The sequence below is a fragment of the Falco cherrug genome, chromosome 11 (genome assembly GCF_023634085.1).
Source record: "Falco cherrug isolate bFalChe1 chromosome 11, bFalChe1.pri, whole genome shotgun sequence".
NCBI classification, from domain to species: domain Eukaryota; kingdom Metazoa; phylum Chordata; class Aves; order Falconiformes; family Falconidae; genus Falco; species Falco cherrug.
In genome coordinates this window covers 22,954,548-22,978,026 of record NC_073707.1, presented here as the reverse complement: position 1 = coordinate 22,978,026, position 23,479 = coordinate 22,954,548, and the positions used below count along the sequence as shown (strand labels likewise).

Here is a 23,479-nt window from a genome sequence, read left to right as displayed (position 1 = left end):
CCTCACCATACACTGAACGGACAAGGAATGGATGGGGGCTGGCAGCTGGGCTAGGACTTGTCTGTCACTACAGGAGATATGTCGGGCAGACCCCTGAAAGTGTGACTGACTCCTAAAACTGTACCTACCAGGGACAAACGAAGACAGGAATAAAACGGCAAGGTACACGAACCCGCTGGCTGCGCCCCTCAGTCGCGCCCGCGCCGCCCCCAAGCCTCACCTCGCGGCACTTTCCCGCCCGCCTCGCGCCACACCCAAGATGGTGGCTCTGCCCGCCTGCCGCTACTAAGATGGCGGCCGCCCGGCAGGGGTGATCCCGACACAATCCTCGCTCAAATGGCAGCCAGGAGCGCTCTTTTCCCTCTCCCGCCGTCCCTTCCGCGGTGCGCGTGCTTACGGCGCCGGGGGGAAGCGCGGGGAGGCGCGGCGGCGCTGCCGGAAGCGGCGGAAGGCTTTGGGGAGCGGACTCGGCGGGGCGGAAGTCGCTGAGGTGGACGGAGGTGGCGGCAGCGAGCGACGATGAACAACAAATTCGACGCGTGAGTCGGCGGCGCGGCCCTCCCCGGCCCCCTGCACCGCTGCGGGGAGCAGCGCGGCCCAGCTGCCCGCCGGCCGCTCCCCTCCGCTGCTGCCCCGGTGCTGTTCGGGCGAGACGCGATGAGTCACGGGGCCGCGCACAGCCCCCTTCCTCCCGCCGGTGCCCGGCCCGGCCCCGCTCGGGTGCTGCTGCCCGGCCCTGAGGGGCTGCGGGGCCGAGGGCTGGAGGCAGTGCCCGGCGGCAAGAGGCCCAGCTCCCGGCGAGGGATCCCTCCCCGGGCACCGCCGTGGGGCGGGCCGCCCTCGGGCCCCGCTGCTCGCTCGTCTTTTCCGGCCCTTGGCCGGGAATGGGGCGGGCGGGGAGACCTGTGGGGTGCCGGGTGCTGGTGTGGTGTCTGCTCGCCTGAGGGGCAGCCTCTGCTGTGCTGAGGGGCATGGGGTGCAGGGTGGGAGAGAGTCAGCAAAGTTACGGTGACAGGTCTTCATGTTCGCCTCCTGGCTGGTTAGGGACCCTCACAGGCACCTGGAGTTCCCTGTGGCAGATCAGTATCTAGCACGATGCTGCTTGAGTTTGTTCTGTAAAGGCATTTTGTTGCTCACTTTGCTTAAGAACATGTGCCTAAGATGCCTGTGATGGGCTCTGGGCGTGCAGAGCAGTAGTAGTTTTTACTGTGTGGGTTGTCAAGTATAGATTTCCAAATACTGGTGGCTCTTGTACCATGGGGGAGCTTAGAAGCAGAGATGCTGGGGCTTGGTACAGACCTTCTCAGCTGTGTGATGTAAGACTCACTTTCATTATTCTTTTTCTTTATCAGATTGAAAGATGATGATAGTGGAGACCATGACCAGAATGAGGAGAATAACACACAGAAAGACAGTGAGAAGGAAAAGAATGATCGAGAGAAACCACAGAGTACTACCAAGAGGAAGGTATGGTGCTGGCATCTATGTTCCATCACTAAAGTATGATGTAGGAGTGCTAGAAAATCAATCCTGAGTTCAGGAATAATGAAAATAAGTCTTGATGGGCTGTGGTCGCTTAGTGCTCTGTTACTGTTGTAATGAAGACAGAGGGGCTACATTTGCGTTTGGGTGATTTGATGTCGCTTTTGGAGGCATACAATCTGAAGGGTGAATGCTTCCTTCACAAACACAGCTAGTACTTTGCTAGGCTTTTGAGTAGAAATGAGAAATAAAGCTTTATTTTCCCCCCAAAAAAAATTTGGGGGGAGGACGGGTTAGTGGGAGAGTAGTGGCTTGTGGTTGGTTTACCAGGCTGTGTTTGTGCCACTGTTGAAATAACTCTTTAAGATGGGTTATGTGTAGTGTAGCCTAGTTAAGAAGGTACATTATCCATCTTTTTGTTGTTGTTGTTGTTAATCTTATGCTTAGGAAAACTTTTCTGTCTAAAGTAATGGAATCCTTATAAACTTATCATAGACAAGAGGAGAGTAGAGATTTAAGCCCTGGTGACTCATACAAGATAAGGGCTTTGTGATTTGGTTTTTCTTCTTTCGATTTTGACTCTTGGGTAATGAGTGTTAGGCTCTTTTATGCTCATTAGAAGTCTTTTTAATTAGAAATAGGTGTTTTGGAAATTGAAAAATGATCACTGCCCACTGCTAGCAATGGGTTCCACCAAAGCTGACATAACGAGTTCTAAGACTAATCCTCCCAGAGTGTTAGGGTGTTGGTTGCTTAAGGGAGTTAGTGTCACCAAAAAGTTATAATTGCTTTTGAATCATGGTTTAAGTATATGGGAAAAGTACAAATGGGTTTTGTTATTCCCAGAGAAAGAGAGTGTCTTTTTTTTTTCCTGATTTGAAAAAGTTAAAACTCTCGTATCACTCTTTAGTTTGTCCTTTTTCCCTTGAGAAAATTGAATAAAACTATCTTTAATAGTTATGAGGGTTGCTTTTTTTATGATGCTGTCCTGAGCTTAAGTTATTTCCTTAGCCATCCCTGTACTGAAAATTTCTAATACTCTTTGAAATAGTGAGCTGCTGTTAGCCTAATCATCCACTCCAGACAATTAACAGAGATAGTATTTTTCAGTAAAAATGAGGAACAGTTGTTTGGTTTATAGTCTGTGAGGTCAGGAACATGTAGACTTCTGATACTGTGAATGTAATTTTTCCCATTCCCCTTTTAGAGGAGTGCATAAGGGGTAAGCAAGCTTTTGTGTTCTGCAGGCTGTTGTCCCAGGGCCAGCTGAGCACCCCTTGCAGTATAATTACACCTTCTGGTACTCCAGACGAACACCCGGGAGGCCTACCAGCTCGCAGAGTTATGAACAGAACATTAAACAGATTGGCACCTTTGCCTCCGTGAGTATATCTCTGTTGTTGTTGTGTCACTTGAGCATGGCACGATCATCGTGGCTGGCTTACTTCCTGTGTGCTCTGTGTATGCACATGCAGGCTGTGCTCTTGTTGTCAAGGAACAGAGTGAGTGATTTGCCATGACTTACATATGAGTTCTTGGATTACCTACAGCAGGTGACATGTCTTAAGCAGTTCCCCTCTGCCCTGTGCTAGACATCTGCACCTGCAGCAGTGGTGGTAGCTGGAATAATAGTAGAAAATGAAAAGAACTCCTACATAGCTTAAATCTAACTGGAGCAGAATTTGACAGGTAAGCAAAAGCAGAAAGGAACAGCTTTTCTGGATACAATGTAGATGTGAAGCAAAGACTGTGCAGTCCGTCCATACCCCCACTTCCCCCCGTCCATATTTCCACCACAAAGACTGTGCTTGGAACAAGCATCTGGTGTGCTGTGTAAGCAGCTGGTGTCTGGTTGTCTGTCTGGAAGTGATGACTGAGGTGCAGTTTGGTGTTGCAGTAAAGTTCATTAAAAGGCAAACTGCTCTCCTTTTCCCCTTCCACTCTTTGTGGTTGTTTATACCTGCAATAAATTGAGTGTATCCTGGAAAGGCGGTGTTGGGTTGTTGCATGGTACTGGCAGTGTAAAACAGTCATTAAGATCCCAAGATACATAAGCAAAACACGTCTCCATTGTAGAGGCACTACATATAATACCATTCTCAAGGCTAGGAATTCTGTTGGCAGCTTTCTGGTTTTATTCTTTTTTTTAAAATCTAGTATTTGTCCATATTATCCAGAGTCCTTTGCAAATGTTAAATTTTGCCAACCAGTAAATCTGTCTTCTGCAATGCAAGAAAAATACCCCTTCAGGAAAGCTGCAAAACTATACCTGTCCAAGCAGCTGGGTTGTGTTAATTGCATCCATGCAGGATAAGAGTGGAAAGAATAGCTCTAAGCCTATCGTTATGGGTAGTTATTGCTCCTATTCCCCTGTGAGAGCAAGTACTTTTAGTTCATTGAATGAAAAACGTGGTTACTGCTTGATGATCTGGCAATAACTTCTCAGTCTGTGAAATCAGGGTAGACTTAACATTGATTTTTAGCTCCTTGGAGGAAGAACTTCACACATTCTGTTTGCTGCAAAGAATTTGTGGGTGCTATCGTAGGCTGGAAGTGCTGGAGATCAGTCAGGGTGGAGAGAGACTGGCCAGCAGATCTGATAATGTGTTTGGTTCCAAGTACTGTTTGAGGAGGGAAAACATGCTTCAGAAAGAATTGTCTGAGGCTAAATCTGGGTTCAGATTTATTTGTTGCTTTTCAGTATAAAAGCTTTTAAATGCTAACCATTAGAGGGCATATTCACTCAGTGTAAGAATGTAATTTCCACACTGCATTTGGATGTGTCTGACAAAAATAGATTGCTTCTGACCTCACCTCAGTCTTGGTTCATAGTTTTATTGGCTATAAAAGCAAATTCCTGCTTGGATGGCAAAGATCAGAGATTGGGACAGAATTCCAAGTGCTGACCAAATCATTGAGGTCTCTGATGAGGTAGTTGGGATGGTGTCTGACCCTTCCATGTTCATTGCTGGTCTGCTTAATAGCTACTGTCTTACTGAGTAGACTTCTCTTAAAATATGGAAATTAGTATGATCTCTTCCAGTGCCTTGTTTTGTTTTAAAGATTCAGCCTCTCTAATATCCTTTCTTATCCAGAGAATCTTAAAGGATAAATATGCTATTTTTAAGAATTACAAAAGATAATTCCTTTGCCTTCCAGCCAGATTGTCTGAAGTAGACGCAGGGATGCCAGAATGAAAACTGGTCAAAGTGAAGTGGTCCAAATGTACCATGGCAGATTGTAAAAGGAAGTAAGAGGTATTTAAATAAAAGCTCTGAATGGTGCCTTAAGATCTTAAACCAGCACCAGAATGCATCTTTTGGCTTAAAACCTGGATACAGTAAAATTAAATACAAAAAAATGTCTTATTTGGAGGCTCCTGCAGTCTCCACTATTGCAGAGAGCAGTGGTTAACACAGGGCTAATGTGTAGAGAGGCTTGGCTGTAGCTGATGCACTTGACACATATCCAGTGTTTGGAAGTTTGCACAGTAGGATTTACAAGATATGTTTGAAACTGTTCTTTAGAGCAGCAGTTATTGTAGCACAGATTTCTTCAGACAAGCACCAAGTGACTTTGGAGGCACCTTGAATATTTCAAGTGGTCATCTGGTAATGGAGCCAGTCAGAAACAGGCACTCAAGCTCTGATCCTACTGCTGCCTTCTGGGTATCCTAACCAACACCCTTGTGACAAGAAAGTAGAACAAAAGAGAAGAAGGTGGGTCTAGCCAGCTGGTGTAAAAAGGGAACCCTGTTTCTGTAGGAATCTTGGCTGTGAACAGTTTCAGCAGCCTCATTGTGTGGTCCGTGTCATTGCAGGTGGAGCAGTTCTGGCGGTTTTACAGTCACATGGTACGTCCCGGGGACCTGACAGGCCATAGTGACTTCCACCTTTTCAAAGAGGGAATCAAACCCATGTGGGAGGTGAGTTGGAGCTCTCATTTCTGTCTTGGTACTTCCCAGAGTATTCTGGAGGGAACCTTCTACAGTGAAGGGACTCTTCCTTCTACACCTTCTACAGTCAATGGCATTCCAGGTTTCTCTTGGGTGCAGTCCTTTCTCCCAGGTTCCCTGTAAACTTGTCGTCAGAACTCTGTCCCATGTAACCTAGCAGTCCTGTAACCTGCTGGCAGAGGAGAGGGAAGACACAGGGAGTTGCCAGCTGCACTCCCCCAAAGGCTGCAGAACTGCCTTTGCCTGTGGGCCCAGAGGATCCCTGGGCAGTGTTGCCTGGAGTCTAGTGAAGAGGGGACCCCAACTAAGTGCTGTGCCTCCTAATATAGACACTTGCCACTTATTACAGCTTTGCCCAGTGACAGCAGTGTGGGACTTTCCTGTAGAAGGGCTGATCCTCTGTTCTTGGAATTCAGCAAAGCTTTTTAAGAAACCAACCCTCCTTTTTTCAGAGGAAGAAGAGGTGCATATGGTTAAAAGCCTACAGCTGTATGTAGAGCTGGAGATGGAAAGATGACTTAGCCCTTTATTTGCTTTTTTTTTTTTTGTTCCAGGGCAGGCAGTTTGTTTCTGTTCATTCCTGTCAAAATCTGTTAAAAAAGGGGGGGGGGAAATCTTTGCCTAGCAAATCATTCCTCCAGTTCCTGGCCTGCTTCCAGCAATGACCAATACCATTCGCAATACAAGGATTTTATGTGTTGTTCTGAAGTACCTAATTATGCTGCTTGGTCCTGAGAAATTTATATGTGACCCTAGTTGGCAATTACTTTAAGCAAGGTGTTTTACAGCCAGTTACTGCAAATACAATTTATATAAAACGTTTAACCCTCTCTGGACTCCTACTGAGCTAGCTGCTCTCGTAACGTGTTGACCAGAGAGTCCACAAGTTAGTGATACCAGAATTTCTATAAAACGCTTCCCTGTAGCCATTTTAAGATGGAGAGATTCTTTGGTATTTTTTATTTCTGGCCCCATTCCCTTCTTGTATTTACAGAAGAGGACCGGAGATCTTGCTGTTGACTTTTCCTTTGCTGCTTGCTCTGTAGGGCTTTGTTCATGCTCCTTTTTCTTCCAAACTAATGCTTACTTGCTGTGATTCTTGTAGGCACATATATGTGTGTATGTAGCTCTGATCTTTTTCTGGATCCATCTGTGCCTTTTCTAGGTAAAGTCAAAAGCACTAAGCCTAATGTTCCCTGATGATTTACTGGCCTGCAGATCATTATTATTCTGGTAAAGGGAAATCAAATGCTTGACTGAACCAAAGCTTGTTTAACCTGAAAGAAAACTAACAGTAATCGTAAAACACACAATACAGCATCTGCTTTCCAATCACTGTTCTCTTTCTAGCCTTGAACCTGCTTAAACCACCTCTGAAATATTTTGAGCAATACTGTTTTCTCTTCTGACCCCCATTAGTCATTGTGGAAAGTTTGAGGAGTTAAACCCAACTCCCTGCTTAAAGGCTGAAGCCTAGATGGCTTAATTCTTAAGAGTGTGATGTTCATAATTTGGAAAACAAGGATGTTTAATCAGAAAGTGGTTCACATCTTGTGGGAGTATGCCACATTCCTAGAACTTGTGTTGATTTTGGATTCTTTGCCATGCGTGTGGCTGCTGTCATGCTTTGAGGTTTATCCAGAGCTGACGCCTTCCCCTTTCAGTACAGGCTTTAGTACATACCTGAAAACTGGGAGTCTGGTGAATGCTGCTGTTATGCTGGCACTTCCTTGACATTTCCTTGATTGCTCAGGATTGCTTTGTTAGCACTTGCTGTCTCTAAAAGCACACAAATGTTTAGTTTTATCTGAGCCCTGGAGAAGCATTAAGGCTAAAATAAAGTTAATCTCATTTCATTAAGAAGAGTAGGGCTGCCTTGCCTAGCATCTTTGAAGTGTGTCCCAGCTTGGCAGAGGGGATTGCTGGTGATTTGACCAGAGATGTCCTGTGTTGTGCAGCTCCCTCTTGAGTTATCCTTTGTTCTTCTGTTTCTGTCCTAGACCTGTCTTCCCTTTCCCTTCCTAACTGCCACCTCTTTGACTTGTTCCTACCTCTCTGTCTTCGGCTTTGGATGGAATTTGTTCCCCTCTCACCTTGTAAGATTTCCCAGCTACAGTGTTGTACGAGGGAATGCCACAGCATTCTGCACAGAGGAGGAGCTGCTGTTTGACATAGTGTGCGTTCTGTGAAGCAGGGGAGTCTGTAGCAGTTTTCAGCTCTTTCAGGTGCAACACACGGAATCACAATATTGAGGTGATGGACTGGGTGCTAAGCATAAATTTTTTCTTTACTCTCTCTCCCCTCATTTTTGGTTATTTCCGTGGGTCACTGTAATCTGGAACAAACATTCAACTGTATGATATATGATAATGTCAGTGGTTCCCAGAGAACGGACTGGTCCTTTCTGTGTTAACACAGCTTGTGAGCCCATTCCTGGAAACATGGAAGGAAAGTGTTTGTCAACGTTTTGCTTGCTTTTAAACATCACTTTGCAAACTCTTTCCCTGCCTCCCATGTTCTGCAGTGAGGGATTTTTCCTGTTTTACAAGTGGAGCTACATAAACAGGGGATTAGACAAAGGGGGAATTGGTCTGGGGTTTAGGAGTAGTTTTAGGATCCTTGCCTCTGGTTCTGTGTGCAGATTGGTAGGCTGGTGTTCGTCTTTGCTAGTGGTATCAAAACACTAGAGCTCAAGTCTTCAGCACACACATAGAGCTTGGTCTGGAACACTGAGAGTCATTGTTTCAGGTACTTTGTATTCAAAGTAAGTGGTATACGTCTGCTTGTGTGGGGGACAAGCAAAATGCTTTTGCATGAAAATACCTCCATTCTGTCCCTTGCCCCACCCAATCAATATCTGCTCTGGTGTGTGGCTCTGCTGTCTTGTGGGAAGCAGAAAAATAGCTAGAAGAAAACAAATTGATTTCTTGCCCCTCTTCCTAGGATGATGCCAACAAAAATGGTGGTAAATGGATTATCCGTCTGCGAAAGGGCTTAGCATCACGATGCTGGGAGAATCTCATTCTGGCAATGTTGGGAGAACAGTTTATGGTGGGAGAAGAAATCTGTGGGGCAGTCGTCTCTGTCCGATTCCAGGTAAGTGCTTCTGAAAACTGGCATGTACTTCCATTTGGCAGGGCTACAAAAAGTACCATCTGCTTACCCCTCACATGCTATTCTGTAGGAGGATATTATCTCGATATGGAACAAGACAGCTAGCGACCAGGCCACGACAGCCCGGATACGTGATACGTTACGAAGGGTGCTGAACCTACCTCCCAACACCATCATGGAATATAAAACACACACCGATAGCATCAAGTACGTGTGGTGGCAGGGGGAGGGCCTGCTGCTGGTTGCATGCATGCTTGAGCAATTTAATACAGATCACAAGAATTGAAAGAAGTACTCGTGTGCATTAGGGCTGTTCGCTGCGAGCAGTAATACAAACAGCAGCATTTGTTGCCAGTGCGCTTTGAAAGCCAAGTATCTGTCATTATCATGCTGCTGTTAGGGACGTTTGGTTCTAATAGTAAAACCTTATTTTTTGACGTGTATAGTCCAGGGTTTTTTTAGCAATACACCCAGCCTGTCACCTGGAGATGGGCAGCCCCGTGTGGGACTGTGGCTTGATGTATTCAAAGACAAGATTGCAGGGGGGGGAATGAAATCATTTGAATAAATAGAGATACTGGGGAATAAAGTGCGGAAGCTAACGGGAATTTATAGTGCCATTAGACTTATAAATGTTCTTAGGAAAGTGCTGTGTGAATTTACAGTGCTGTACAAATGATTTCTAATCATAATAAACGTCGTATATTAAGTCTTCCAGGCCCTGGTGACAGAGGCTCTTTAACAAGACTAGAAGATCATGGTACACAGAGAGGACAGCTGTATTTTTAGATAAACATATTATAGCTTACCATACTAGGCCATTCAGCGTGACTTTTATTTCCCACAAAGTGACAAAAAATTGCATATATAGATATTAGTTCGAGGTAAATAACGTAAGGTTTTTTTTCTTAAGCATATTTTATAAACCAATACAGTGATTAGGTCATATTGGTTAAATTAATACTTGAAAAGGTCTGCTTGGAAAAAGAAGTGAAATACATTGATAAGACCATGATAGAGCAGTGAGCTTTCTCATCTAACCCGTAATCAGGGTACAGGTACCTTTCATGACTTCCTTTTGGTATGCTAGCTTGTCCTTGCAATGTAATCACCCTGTCATCAGTGTGCTGTCAGACAGTTTGGTGAGATCAATCCTGGGTTTTAGCAGACGGTTAGCTTCCAGTTGTGACAAATTTTGAGTGTGGGTCACTAGCAATAATACAAAGATCTCATTTAAACTGCCTGTGAGCATCTCCTGGTGTTCCATGTAGCCCCTCCGGATGATTTTTTTTCATGTTTTTACCAGTAACAGTTCTCAGGCACTTTTTGCCAGGAGAGGGCACTATCGACTCTCTGTCCATATGATGAGAGAGCAAAGTGCTTGTGGACACACGACGGGGTATCTTACTCCTCTTCAGCAGCAGCACACTGCAGGCTGTGGTGTTGCGGCTTTGTGGTGGGAGGTGTTTGGCTTCTCTCAGTCTCTATCGGGAAAGCTGTGTGCTGAGCCAACTGTCCTAAGCTGTGGTGGTGTTCATGTAGCAAGTTTAGAATGGAAATTGTGGCCTTTCCCGTATAAGCTATTGCCACCAGCACTTCCTAGCATAGAGAATACTGCTATAGCAGTGTTTGTAACTGTTCTTGCTTTGACAGATGTCAGTCCTTGAGTGATGGTGCATCCAATATTGTGGTCTTATTTACCTACAACAAGTGTAACATGCCATGCTTGCTGCCCTCTCTTCCTGCATAGCATCAGAGTTTCATTTTGTGCTGCTGACGTATGGTGCAAAATGAGCTTGTCTAAGAATAACAGGTGTTTGAGGAATCAAGTTTAGTAGCTCCGGTTACAGCTGGGAGCAGCTCTTCCAAAGAGGCAGACTAGTTTCTCTCCCACTTACTCTTCTGTGAGTAGGGGGGATAATCAGGAGTTCATTTGATGGTGTCCTAAGTGAAGTAGATCTATGCAATTAACCTTCTGCTATGTAGGGGATTGTCAGAGCCCTTGTTTTTTCCATTGCCTCGCTTGAGCTGCAGCAGTCTGATTGCAGTGCTGTCCAGCATCTCCTTCTAAGGGCACTGGTGTAAATTCAGAGCAGAAGTGCTTGTCAGCGAAGTTTCTGTGCAGTGATGCATAGACAGACTTCTTGTGCCTTTCTTGCCTGGTACCAGCAGACAGCAAGCAGCAGCAGCTGCAGAGAAGTGATGGTGCCTGCTTTGTTGACAGAGAAGAGCAGGACAGCCCCAGCTTTCAGTCTCACTCCGCTTGGCTATGCTTCAGATCATTAAGGTTCTCTCACTAATGAAGAATCTCTTGTGTAACTCGTTCTATCCTCCATAAAGCCTGGCTGCTTTTCCTCACCCATCTATCAAGCCCTGTTGAAATACTGTCCGTCATGAATAAACTCCACTTATGCTGCGCATGTACCATGTGATTTATGACTCGGGAGGGCTTTCTAGCCAGCACTCTATATTCACACTCTGGCTGTGTTTTATGAAAGGCCCTAATGGAAGAGCCGTGCTGTAGGCTTTGTCAGGGCTGCCTTTCTAAGGGGGGCTCGTGGCATTTTTCATTTGTATGGGCTGCATCTCTCCACTAGAGCTCTGCTCATGTGCAGGGTTTGATTGGCATTGATTGTGCTTCAGGGAAGGGAGCACGCTTAGCAAGAAAAGAACAGGCGTTTCTCAAAACCTTGACTTCTAGGTAGTGAATTGACCTGGATTAGCTTTTGACACACTGTAAATGAACACTTCTGTAGAAATTGCTAGCATGCCCCTCACTGTGAAACCTGAGCCCTGTGTTTCAGGTTTTATATATTCCTTTTGTGATGATGCATTTCATATTAAATCATTTTTAGACACCATTTTTCATGACTTGTCAGTGAGGCTGCAGCCCCCTTTGTTTCAGAAAGCGGTGGTGCTGCCAAGCTGCATTTGAAAAGTATCTGTTGCTTCACAGCTATTCCAAGGAGCTATTCTGCATTCTGTCCTTTCTGCTCTCAGTGGTGGGGCTTGTGCATTTAGCTCAATAAGCAGATCTTTCATTGCAATTTTCCTGTGTTTGTCCTTTTTCTTGCTTGTGATATTGACAAGCTGCCTAAATCCCAGCGAGTGGAAGGGTCAGCCTAGGCTGTATTAATTTCCAATCTTGCTAGAAGAGCTAAAACAGTCTCTTGGACTCTGCTTAATTCCAGGGGATTTATAGTACCTTAGGTGTTACAGTGCTGAGCACCTGAAAAGAACATATGTGACGTTTTGTGGGCTACCTTGTTTCAGTAGCTGGAGAGAAATCGCTTCTCTTTGTTCCCTCAGAGGTGGACTGAGAGAGGTGCACTTGGAAGTAGTGAACCACTTAATAGGTTCTATTCGTCAGCGTTGTTAACCTTGGAGGTGACATGGTCCAACAGTGACAGTGGGTTATGGACAGTGGTGGTCCCTGTGGTTTGGAATTAAGAAGATGGGGGGAAAAAAAAACCCCAACCCTAACCTCTTAGCCTTAGGAGGTACACTGTGCTTTTTCTGAAAGCAAAATATTGCTGGCCACGGTCTGGTCATGTTTCAGTGAAGCCACTGAAAATATTTGGTACCTGTAGCAAGTGAACTGCAGCTGGAAGAGGAGTGGAAGAGGGGTGGAGTGGAAGTGATCTCTGTGAAGTTTGATTTTTTTTTTTTTTTTTTTTTTTTTTTTTGAGCATTGCAGCGTGAAGTGCTTGGCTGTCTTGCATGCACCTTTCCCCTGCCTGGTGTTACCAGCCTTTCTTTTCCTGCGGTGATAACTTGTGTGGTTAGTCACAGTCTCCTGTGTTGAGACCTCTCACCTGCAGTGCCATCCAGGAATCCTGGACAAATTCAGAAATACTGTCTCATACACCAGGATAGACCAGACCTGTGGCCATACAGTAGGCTGCCGCTGAGCAGGCTAGTCTGGAAATATTTTGGTTGCTGTGTGACTTTATGGATTGTCCTGTCAGCTCTAAAGCAAGGCTGCTTTTTCTGAAAACAAAGCTTCAGTTATTTGTAAGTGCCTGCTGCAGTGAGAGCTGAGCAGGGTATAAAACTATCCTTTCCTTTCAAAGTCACCACTGATAACTAATGGGATGGCTCGAGTAAATGAGAAGAATAGTTGATCTTAATAGGGCTAGAACTGGGTTCATTTCACTGCAGGCAGCTGGAGGAAATGGCCTCAGACTATATTTTAGCTAGGAAACGAGCAGATATCCTGTGGAGGGAATAAGGGTATGCACTGTAAGGAGACTGCAGGGGTAAGGTTCTCAGGACAAAAAAGTGGGCAATGACAGAAAAAGTGAGGAATGAGGAAGAGAAGCTCCTATAAAAGTGTCAGGTGTTGGGCAAGAAGATCAGTGATTGTGAGACGTTAGGCTGGTGGTGGGGTGCTTGTGAGAAGTCTCCATTCGTACATTAAAGTTCAGCTAATTCTATAACTGTTGGTTTTTATGGCACTGGTTTCCATTTGATTGCTAATTTCCAAGACTTTAGAAAGACTCCTCAGTGCTGCTGTCCTAGTTGTGTCATCTTTGGCTGTATTTTAAATGGTGTGGGCAGGGTTAACCTTGTCTAAAGTTAGAGGGTTTGTACATGGGACCCATCACACTGCCTGATGCCTGTCAGTGGAAGGCAGGTTGCCTTGGGTCTTGCCAGCTCTAGAGAGCTGCAATGTTTTACCGTCATTCCTTCAAGTCTGAGAGCAGGAGTAAAAGCTAGAGGAGAGCAGTAAGGTTCCAGATCTGATCGCTGTCCTTTTCTCCTGAGTCTGCAGTACTGGCTTTATTCATTTATCACTCCATTCTTCAATTCCAGTAATATTTCCAGGTGCTGTAAGTCTTAAGAGCACTTCTGCAGACCTGGGCTTTGAAATGATGGATTCATTGATTTGTCCTCTGTCACTGTAGTGTGCTTTATTTGGAAGTGTCTGTGACTTTGTAAAAGGCTTCCTTATCTTGGTGGCCTGTCTCTTGCCAAAAAAGTGACTGTAACCTATTTATTTCATGTTTCTTTTCAAGGAGTTCAGATGTGTTCATTTCAAAGTCATGATGGCTTCCCTGTTTGCCTTTGCTACAGATACTGCCAGATATGTGAAAGAATTATTTCACGGTAGCAGAATATCCTAGATTTTTTTTAAAGCTATTAGTTTTCAGGGCTGTCACAAAGTTCTTGACTGGATTTGAACAAATCCAAATCACTCTGACAGAACGTAAGGAACACCCAGGAAGAGGCTGTGCTGCTCTGGACACCATTATCTGCAGGGTGTAGTGAGTGGGCAGTGTGCTGGGAGGTCGCATACAGACTGGTGGAAGGGAAAGACCTTGGTGACTGTTGTGAGGGTAGCATGCACTGTGGCTCCCTGTTTCCTTTTTTAGGTGGGGAGGGAGGTGGTAAGGAGGTGGGCCTACACAAAAATACTGAAGGGGAACTGCTAGGATTTAAAGACAGAGTGTGATTGGAGAAAACAGCTAGTGCTGCTTGCACAACAGTGACTTGGAAAGTCCCTTGAAGCAGCTGTGGCTGCTCTTCCTCTTTTTGCTAATCTCCAATAGTGGCTCCTTTTTGCATTGTTTTTCCCCCAACTTACCTGATGGGGATAAAGGGAACGCTACTTGGATCCTGACCCTGGGCAATGTGGGAGAAGGTGGGAAGTTTTCAACAGTTGTGGGTCAGGAATGAGTGTGGAAGAGCAGCTCTGGCTGGCTTTATTTAGCCTGCTAATGTTTCCATTTCCCATCTGTTCAATGGGAATAACCTAAGTGTTGGGGATCAATTCACTGAGTATCTGACCGCTGTGCAGACAGTATAGCAATAAGGTACTAAAAATGTCCATACATAAAAATAACCTCTTAGACTCTCTGGCACTGTGCCTTTGGCACGTCACAGGTCGTAAAGATCCTGCCAGATGAAATTAACTGGCAGCCTTGTTCAGTACGAAATGGAGAGCAGTTTGCTCTGCTAGCATAGTTTAGGTACATTAGGGCAGACACATCCTGGTGGATTTTTTTTCAGTCAAGTCAGCAGATAGTTGGAGTAATTAGTACTATAATATGTATGAGGGTCTTGGCTTAAAAATTCTTGGCTGGAAGAGCTTTTTCTCTGTGTCTGTGAGAAGGACTTGGCAGCTGAAGGACTATGTGCATGATGTTATTGGGACGTTGGAACAGGGAACTCCTTGGTTTGAAAGGGGTAATAAATTATTGATTATGTTGACAAATAATCTTCCCTGATGTCCTTTCTGTAGAGGACAGAAGTTACGAGTTGGAGAGGAAAGAGAGATGTGGTTATGGGTGATGGAAATGGGGTAGAAATTCAAGACATGGCAGGTTGGAGGGAAGACCATGAAGGCAGGGACTTCTTGACAAGGCTGGAGATACAGGCGAAGCTTTCCAACCTGTATTCAGCAGCTAAGAGGGCTTCAGAGCCAGTTTCTCTTCCCCCTAACTTCTGGAGGGAGGCAGTTGTTCCCATGGTGTCTGGTACCATGTGCTGACTGGGTGACATGGGCAGTTTTCCTTTCTCTGGAAGATTTCTTGTGGCCTTGAAAGGGGCTGTGTTTGGGGAGACTTGGCAGTGGGGGAGTACCCATTAGGGGCTTCTGAGCTGCTGCCTTGCTCAGAAAGAGCCATTTGTGGGTTTCTCTCCTCCAAGCAGCATACTGCTTGTTGTGGTTTAACCCCAGACAGCAGCTGCTCACTCATCCTTGCCCCCCCAGCCCTGGTGGGATCCGGAGGAGAACTGGAAAAACATAAAACCCATGGGTTGAGATAAGAACAGTTTAATAATTGAAATAAAGTGAAAATTAGTAACAGTGAGAACAACAATAATATTTACAATGGAGAGGAGAGGGAGAGAGAGGAATAAAATCCAAGGGGGGGGGAGGGTGAGGGGGGAAGTTATGTGCAATACAGTTGCTCACCACCTGCTGACTGGTCCCAGCCAGTCCCCAGGCAGCAGTTGGTTGCTCCTGGCCAACTCCCCCCAGTTTATATACTGAGCATGGTGTTCTGTGGTATGAAGTATCCATTTGGCTAGTTTGGGTCAGCTGCCCTGGCTGTGCTCCCTCCTGGCGTCTTGTGCACCTGCTCACTGGCAGAGCATGGGAAACTGAAAAGTCCTTGATTTAGAGTAAGCATTACTTAGCAACAACTAAAACATCAGTGTGTTATCAACATTATTGTCGTACTAAATCCGTAGCACAGCAGCATACCAGCTACTAAGAAGAAAATTAACTCTATCCCAGCTGAAACAAGGACACTGCTGTACCTCAAGCTGAATTGCAGATCTGACCTGGTGTGCAACAGCTGTGTCCTGTGTGCTGTCCTGTTGCATCTACAGCACTCTTTGCTGTCTTTCCCCTCATATTTCCTTTGGCTTTAAGGGCTCATGTCTGAGGGTTGGCTAGAGATACCATGTAGTTTTGGAGCTGCCATGGGCGACTGTTACTCGCTTGCCTATCCTAGTCAAGATCAGGAGGCTTTTGAGCTACCATGGGTGGAGGGAGACTGAGGAGAAAACCTAGCCACCATAGGTAAGGAACTCTCTTAAACCAGCTGATCACCTTGGCAGTCACAGGAGCCTGTGCCCTGGGGGGCTATGGAGGTTTAGTTGTTTCTTGGAAGTTTTGTCAAAGAAGCTTTGAACTGGGAAGAACTGAAGTGATTTTTTACTCACCAGGCTTGTACTGCTGGTACTGAAGTCTGTGATCTTTAGGATTTCACCTTCAACGCTTTCAAAACAGGGATTTGCTGTCCTGTGGTCTGGGAAGGCAGTGTCACATTCCAAGCTGTACACCACAGTGACAGACTTCTTGCTTATGCCTGTATGTGGTGTACAGTCTTGCAGAGTGCACGTGACAGGCACTCTGCCAGTAGACTGTGTTTGTTTGGGCTATGACTTTTCTGGGAAAGAGCATATGACACCTGAGCTGCTTTTGCAAATGCTGATTGGGAGCTTGACTCTGTGAAGCTCAGGTAAGAGCTAAGCTGGTGGTCTGTTTTTGGCACAGGTGCTGACTAATACAGGTTTTCCATTTCTGGATTAGTACCAGCAATGAAATCTGCAGGGCAGTCTGGGTTTCTGACTGACCTGGGTTCCCTTTAAGGTCCCTCCAACTCCATGGGGCTCCCTGGGTTCAGTAAACGGCTTGGCATGTGCTGTAGGCACCAGCACTGTTTTGCTGGGCATGGAGAACTATGAGGTTCTTTGATGTCTCTGATCCCAGAAGATAATAGTCATGCTCACATTAACCTTGGCATCTTTTCCCTGAGAGGGCTTTCAGTATGCTGCCTTCGTAAAACAGACAGCAATTTTTCAGTCTGCTAGCTTCATCCGTCAGTAACATTCTCCACCAGGGAATACAGCGTTAGGCCTGTCCCTCTAACTTATCTGAAAACATTTTTGTTTCAGATAGCTGTAATGTTTTTACTGGGTCGTCGTTAACAGTGCAGGTTTACAATAGGAAATGAGACTTTCTAATAACAATTGGATTCTGCCACCTGATCGAAGAATTTTGTAATAACTAAGCCATGTGGCATTAAAAGAAGCCTCTTTTGGCAAGATTACTACATATGCAGGTATGTGGTGAAGCATGAGGCCAGTAACTGGCTGAGTTCAACCAGCCAAGGAACATGATAATCCTCCAGAAAGATGTAACATCAGCTATTTTATTAGCAATAGGAAATGGATATTCCATTTGCGATTGGGAAGGTCATACCTGTCTCAGGGTATTAATGTGACTATATCACCAGCAGCCAGTGGGAACGCTTCATGTCTGTGCAGAACGTTAAAGCTGCCTTGCGCTGTCAGATGTTTGGCTGGGTTTTAAGGATGCTTCTATCCACTAGGGCTATCAGAGAATATTGCCTTGCTCTCTGAAGACAAGTGCCTTTCAAACGCCATTGAATGTTTCTGCTTGCATTAAAAGTTAAGAAGCCTTTGATCTGAAGTGCTGTTTTTTTGTTTTTTTTGTTTCATTTTTTTTTTCCCTCTGGCTTGCCAGGGCCTGGGAGGAGTTTCATGGCCTGGTGAACAGCAGTGGCCGCTGATCGAGCGCTCCCCCTCCCTCTGTCACACCCAGGGTAGGGCCTCATCTTTCTTCTTATGTGACTTCATGGCATACCTCTCAGCTTCCAAACCTCTTCCAGTGGACTGGCATGTTCTCTTGCCTTGTAGGCCTAGTGGTGGGCCCGTTCTACTGTTGGCTCTTTCCCAAAGGTCATAATGATATTTTTTTAATTTTTTTTTTTTAACCAGATGCCAACATTCACCACGGTCTCCATTCATGCAGCATTTTCTGTTGTGATGCTGTGTGCTGTTTTGCTAATGTGTCCTCCTTCTGTGCAAGGCACTTGTTCCCAGATCTGGTCCCAGGAGGCTGAGAGATATGTCTTCAGCTTGGGCTGTTGCCTAGGGTTCACTGTAAGCAGATACGGAGTGGTAATGAATGCTAAGCACATCCATGTGGTGGACACAGAGAGAGGCGTCTGGAGCTTGGCATACGTGCCTTTGCTCTTGATGGTGGGCTGAAGCAGAGTAGATATTCTGTCAAAAGCTTGTTCAGGAAGGACACACAGTAGCTACTGTATTTAGAAAAATTAATGCTGTGGCTGATGAGATGAAACCACCTGCTACTTCTGGTAGTGGCAATCAGCGATGTGCAGAGAAAAGAGCCAAGGTGAGCCCAGGGCTGTTTTGAGCCTCATGGCTCAGATTGTTTTTCCCCTCCAGTGCCTGCTTTCCTGATGGCAGGCCCTTTTCTTAAAAAGGGCTAGCAGGAGGCCTGGCGATAAGAGTTGTGTTTTGTTGTAGCCAAGTGGGATTGCTGCACTCCCGAGTGCCGGAGCAGAGAAACCCGCTGGAAGGAAACATAACATTGCCCAGTTCCCACCCCATGGTGGCATGTTGTTGCTCCCAACACAGCTGAGCTCCAAGGGGCCACTGGGAATCCCAAAACTTCCCTCGATAGCTTTGGGGAAGCAGTGTTCCTCATAGCTTGCTCTGAAGTCACGGGTGAAAATAATATCTATCTTTCCTCACAGATTTGGCTTTTTGTGAGGATCAATGGTTACAAAATGTTACGCAGGCATCTAGTAGTGGTGTTATTGTTAGATGATATTCAAATGACCTTCCAGAAGAGGAAACCAGCTCAGTTCATGAAATACCAGTCTCAGAAGGCAGTAAATGTGCCAAGTGTATTAGGAAAACAGCAACAGAGCTGACTTAGCTCTCAACTGTATTGGTTTACCTATGCTAGGCAGGGAGAGTAGTGATGAGGGCACCCCAGTAAGGGTGAAAGGAGGGGGAACGTAGAAACCTGTCTGAGAGCGAACTGAAGCGTGCTGTCCTCCTGAGGTAGATGTCATGGGTGAAAAGTACAGTATGGGATAGATTGGTAAACCATTGTTGCAAATTAACTGGAATCCAGTTAATCCTGAATCATGTTCCCAAACAGCAGCACAGCCTACTTTGCAAGTGCAAAGGTGAACCCCAGTTTTCTGCAGATGGCCTCCGGCATGGTTTTTTCTGCAGAGTAACTTGTTTAAGGGTTTTTACTTCCTTCTGCCACTCCAGCTCTCCAGCCCACCTCCTGGAGGTGTTCCAGCATGCACTTTGCTGTGATGTTACAGCTCTTAGCAGCACACAATGCCAGCTTAAGGGTTTAAGCAGGATTTTACAGTCCTGCAGAGCACCTTCCTTCTGAAGCTTTTGCTTTTCAGCACAGCTCTGCCAATTGGTGTGATGGGTGCTGAGGCATCCCTAGGTGTTTGGTTTGGGCAACTTACTGCCCTGACCCTGTTATCAGAAGAGCTGCCAGCCTATGCTTTCAAAATAATTGTAATCTCATTTATTTCCATTTGAGTTTAAAAAACCTACACCGCCTTTCAGTTAATGTGTAAATATGCTTTGCCTGTTGCTGCTACCTCACAGGCTAGCAGTAAGCATTAACACAGGTTTCTGCAACCTGCCCCGTCTTCAATTGCTGCCATGTGCTGCAAGGCTATACAAATGAAGCTTGTGGACCAGCAGTCCTTTCTTTGTCAGTAGCCTGTGCAACTCATGTGGCTGTACTGATGTGAGTAAAAGCTGCTGAAGAAACTTTTCTGTTTAAACTTGAGGGAAACTTCAAATTAGATATTCTTCTAAGGTAGGAAAGACCAGAAAGCTACGCTTGTTGACAGCAGGACAGAAGGAGCCTAAATACGAGGGACAGAGGCAGGAGGAGGTTGGACTGACGGTATAGTTGTGCTCCAAGCAGAATTCCTGAGGAGAGATGCTTGGGGAGGAAGAGATCTTGCAAGCTGTTTAAACACCAGAATCTATCAGGGAGGTTTCCAGGGTCTATCATACGCTTTGCTCACAGATGATGACACTTTTTTTCTTCTCAGTGAATGAGGATGAACCAGGATCTCCCTTGTTCCAAGTGTTGTGGAGCAGTGGGTTGATTCATGTGAACAGTCTCTAGTTAGAAAGCAGATCTGCTTAGGAGGTTTAATGAGCATTGGTTTTCAGTGACATACTGGGATAGTAACACTGGTAGCCATGGTGGGTAGAATGGGGGCGTTGCTGTCATCTGAGGGAATGCAACACCTTTAACCTCTTTCTTTCCTCTGTTTTCCAGGGATAATTCAAGCTTTCGAAACACAAAAATCACATTGTGAGAACAAGAGTTGGCACTAAGCTCCTCTCTCCGTGTTGAAAGCACTGAGAGGTCTCCACCAGTGCCCTCTGACCTCTGAAGGGACTCATGGGCCAATCTGTCGCACTCTTCCTTGGAGGAAGGATCCATCTGAAGTCCTCCAGCAGCGGTGACAATACAGGCTGATTTTGTCATACACAAACTTTTTTTTAGCAGTGGGGCGGGAGGCCAACCTTTCAATTAGCGGTGTGCCCTTGGGGCCGCATCTTGCAGCACTTTCCTCTCTTTCTCTACATGGCATGCAGGATCTCTGGGATTCTGCCTCAACATCAGAGCCTTTTGCTGAGGGATACCAGTATTACAAATCTCTCTGCAGCTGGGAGGAGCTTCCCAGTGGAGAGTCAGCCCTATGATTTTCAAATGCCCCCTTTCAGCTCTGCCAATAAATTATTGGGTCTCTTTGTTTCTTTCAGTCTCTCTCTCTTTTTTCTTTTTTTTTTTTTGGCTCTGTCTGAAAATCAGTGGGATGATATTTCTCTAGGCTGTGGTAAGGCTCCAGGCCTACTTCTGCTGGCTCCATAAAATACATTCCTTGAGCTGCCCACCTACACGAAGCAGCAAAGCACCCCAAGTGCCAGCAGCGGCCAAACTTTGCTGTAGTTGTGGAGTTACATGGGCAGAGGAGTTAGAAATGTAACATTGCTTAAAAAATGAGATGCTTGTTTTGTCTTTGCCCCTTCTTCATACTCCCTGGTTAGCAGTGCCTTGCACCCAGCCCTGTTTCTTGGGAAGAGGGTTGCAAACTTCCCTTAAACTACGACAGAGAGATGTTTGGTGGCACTTTGTTGCCTTGACTCTAGCTGTCTCAGTGGAGAGGCAGTGGTGCTGCTCTGTGTTGGGTCCAAGGAAACGCTGAATGCAGGGCCGTGCGTGCTTCTGGGGTGCACTGAGGTTTGCAAGTCTCCGGCCATCTGGGAGACTGGACCCCTGGTGGATGCAGCAGAACAGGGTGATGGCCCAGGCTGCTGCTTACAGCTGCCTGAAAGCTGTGACCAGAAGAGAGGCTGCGAGTGACCCCGTCTCCTGTCCTCCGGGGTGAGGCTAGACTGATGGGTTCTTGCCTGGAAAGCCAGCGTGGCTGCAGTTCACATGCCACAGAAACAATAGGAGCTAATTATTTCTTCTGATTCTGCTTGACTACAATGCTAATTGTACTCATTAACAGCTCCAGCCTTTTTCCCTTTTCCTTGGGGAATTACACAATTGCCTTTCGTTTTTAATGGAGTTTTTGCATTGGGCCCAGAAGGGGAGGCTGTGGCCAGAGATGGATGGGGCACATCTCCTGCCCTATATGCTCTGCACAGTCTCCCAGGAGAAGAGGCTGCTTGGGTTGCAACTATGGGGCACACATCCTGCCCTACATGCCTGCACAGTCTCCCAGGAGAAGAGGCTGCTTGGGTTGCAACTATGGGGCACACATCCTGCCCTACATGCCTGCACAGTCTCCCAGGAGAAGGGTCTGCTTGCTCTGATTTGGTTGCAACTGCAGAACTAACAGCCCGTGTCTGGGACAATTACTGGCCTTTGGGACCGGGAGACCTTCAGACTCATGACTCCAATTGCAAATTCGTTGTGTTATTGAACTCTAGACTCAAATCAGCCAGGACTACCAGAGAAAACAGTTTAAAATGTTCAGTTTTCTGAAGGGTTTGTTTTCAGGCTGTCTCGGGAAATGTTCAGTTCGCTGACACCAATGATGGACTGCTCCCTGTGGTCAGGCAGTTTGCGTCTGCTGGCACCTCACTGGGCAGGGAGCAGGGCCAGTGGTGGCATCCCTCTGTGTGTTTCTTGAGACCCCACAGTCCTATTCCTACTCTTGCCACTTGTTTGTCACCAGCTCTCTACAAAAGACTTTTCGAGGTGCAGTTTGTTTTCCCTGCTGTGATCAGGTACTACTATGGCTGCTACTTAAAATTCCTTTTAAGTACAACTCTCCCCTGCGGCTCTCCAGTATTTGTTAGGGGGGATTTAGTTGTAATTACATTTTGGCAATCTAAGCAAAAATAGCCTTGTAAGGCAAGGCTGAAATACTAGCTGCAGGCTCCTTTTATTCACAGCACATTTAGCTTCTTGCAGATGACATCACTTAGGGCTTTAGTCCTGTTGTGCCCAGCTGCGCGTCACGTCCACCTCTGCTATTTCATGTACTCGCCCACTTCTCGCCGCTGATGCCCCGCATCTAAGCTGATGCTGATGAGTACAGGCTCGCTATTAAATCTGAAAATGCTGCAGTCCTGCTGTGCTGCCCCTAAATACGCTTTGCAAGTGAGCTGTGGAAGAGCCCTTCCCTAGGAGGCTGTTCCTCTCCTCCCGGTGCTACTGTGGTTGAGATTTGGAGGAACTCAGCACTGGTTCCTCTTGTTCAGCCTTGAAGGGAGCAAGCTGGCTGGGGATGGAGTTTGCTCTTACAGGCTACAACTTTTCCTGAGATCAGAAGAACATCAGTGTTTGATCAGTGCCAAGCACCACATTTGGTGCCTCCTATGGCTTGGAGAGGAATGGAGCCAGACTTTTTTTTGAGCAGGGCTTTTGGGGTTGTGCTCTACAGTGTCCTCCTAATAAGAGTGGTAAAGATAGCCATGGGGTTGTTTGGGAGGGATAGGAGCCTCTGTCATGCTGTAGAAAAAGGTTTCAGATCCTCTTCATTCAGGAAGCAAGCCTGGAGCCGTGGGAGCCCCAAATCTGCGGTGAGTCATGACCTGCTGCTCTCCTCAAGGCTTTATCAACCCTTAAACTTCTTCAGAGCCCCACATTGTGGCCTTTGGGGAAACTGGCAGGGCTTTCCCAAGGGGATGCTTGGCTGTGGTGGGCTTATGGGCCCTGGGTGTCTCTAGCTACAGCTGGTCAAGCAGGAGCTGATGTTTGGCTGGGAGGTTCAGGGAGCGGTTTAGGGAGCGTGCTGGATGTCTCCAAGCCGGAGCTAAGGAGGAAATTTGCTTCCCAGCCCACAGAAAATATGGCAGTTTTGGAGAGGAGCAGCTGGGGGGATGCTTGGAGCATGATGTTGCCCTGTCTTGGTGCTTCTTGGTGGGGTGTGGTCATGTGGGGCTGATGCTGGGCTGGGGGGGCTTTTCCTCTGTCAGTGCACTTCCTGCAGCACCCTGCTAGCTCTGGATGGAGTGACCTGCAAAGTGTTCCCTCCCAGCCCAGTTCCTGGAGGACACGTCTGCTGCCCAAGACCCGTGGCATCCAGCTACTGCTTTTGTTTCAGTCCTTGTCTCTAGTGTGGT

General features: G+C 46.3%; 2 protein-coding genes across 3 annotated transcripts in view; one reads left to right on the top strand and one right to left on the bottom strand.

Moving 5' to 3' along the window:
* The window catches only part of LOC102058086 (cytochrome P450 2J2-like), a 119,947-nt gene extending 119,704 nt beyond the window's left edge, over positions 1 to 243 (bottom strand). The window contains exon 1 of the mRNA XM_027804308.2: positions 129 to 243. The gene's annotated coding sequence lies outside the window, so the exon portion shown is untranslated. The remainder of the gene's footprint in view (positions 1 to 128) is intronic.
* Positions 244 to 405: 162 nt separating this feature from the next.
* Positions 406 to 20,661, top strand: EIF4E2 (eukaryotic translation initiation factor 4E family member 2). Of its 2 annotated transcripts, XM_055723401.1 has the most exons (8): positions 406 to 539; positions 1,353 to 1,467; positions 2,730 to 2,864; positions 5,303 to 5,407; positions 8,381 to 8,533; positions 8,622 to 8,758; positions 17,553 to 17,631; positions 20,172 to 20,661. In XM_055723401.1, the coding sequence occupies exons 1-7, from the start codon at positions 520 to 522 to the stop codon at positions 17,596 to 17,598; spliced, it is 711 nt and encodes a 236-aa protein (XP_055579376.1). In that variant the 5' UTR covers positions 406 to 519; the 3' UTR covers positions 17,599 to 17,631; positions 20,172 to 20,661. The 2 variants fall into 2 exon arrangements, with proteins under 2 accessions (XP_055579376.1, XP_055579377.1); XM_055723402.1 differs by lacking the exon at positions 17,553 to 17,631.
* The last annotated feature ends 2,818 nt before the right edge of the window (positions 20,662 to 23,479 follow it).

Coding starts and splice junctions, on each gene's coding strand:
- EIF4E2 (XM_055723401.1), top strand. CDS start 520: ATGAACAACAAATTCGACGC. Junction 540..1,352: donor ATGAACAACAAATTCGACGC/GTGAGTCGGCGG, acceptor TTTCTTTATCAG/ATTGAAAGATGATGATAGTG. Junction 8,759..17,552: donor ACACACACCGATAGCATCAA/GTACGTGTGGTG, acceptor CTGGCTTGCCAG/GGCCTGGGAGGAGTTTCATG.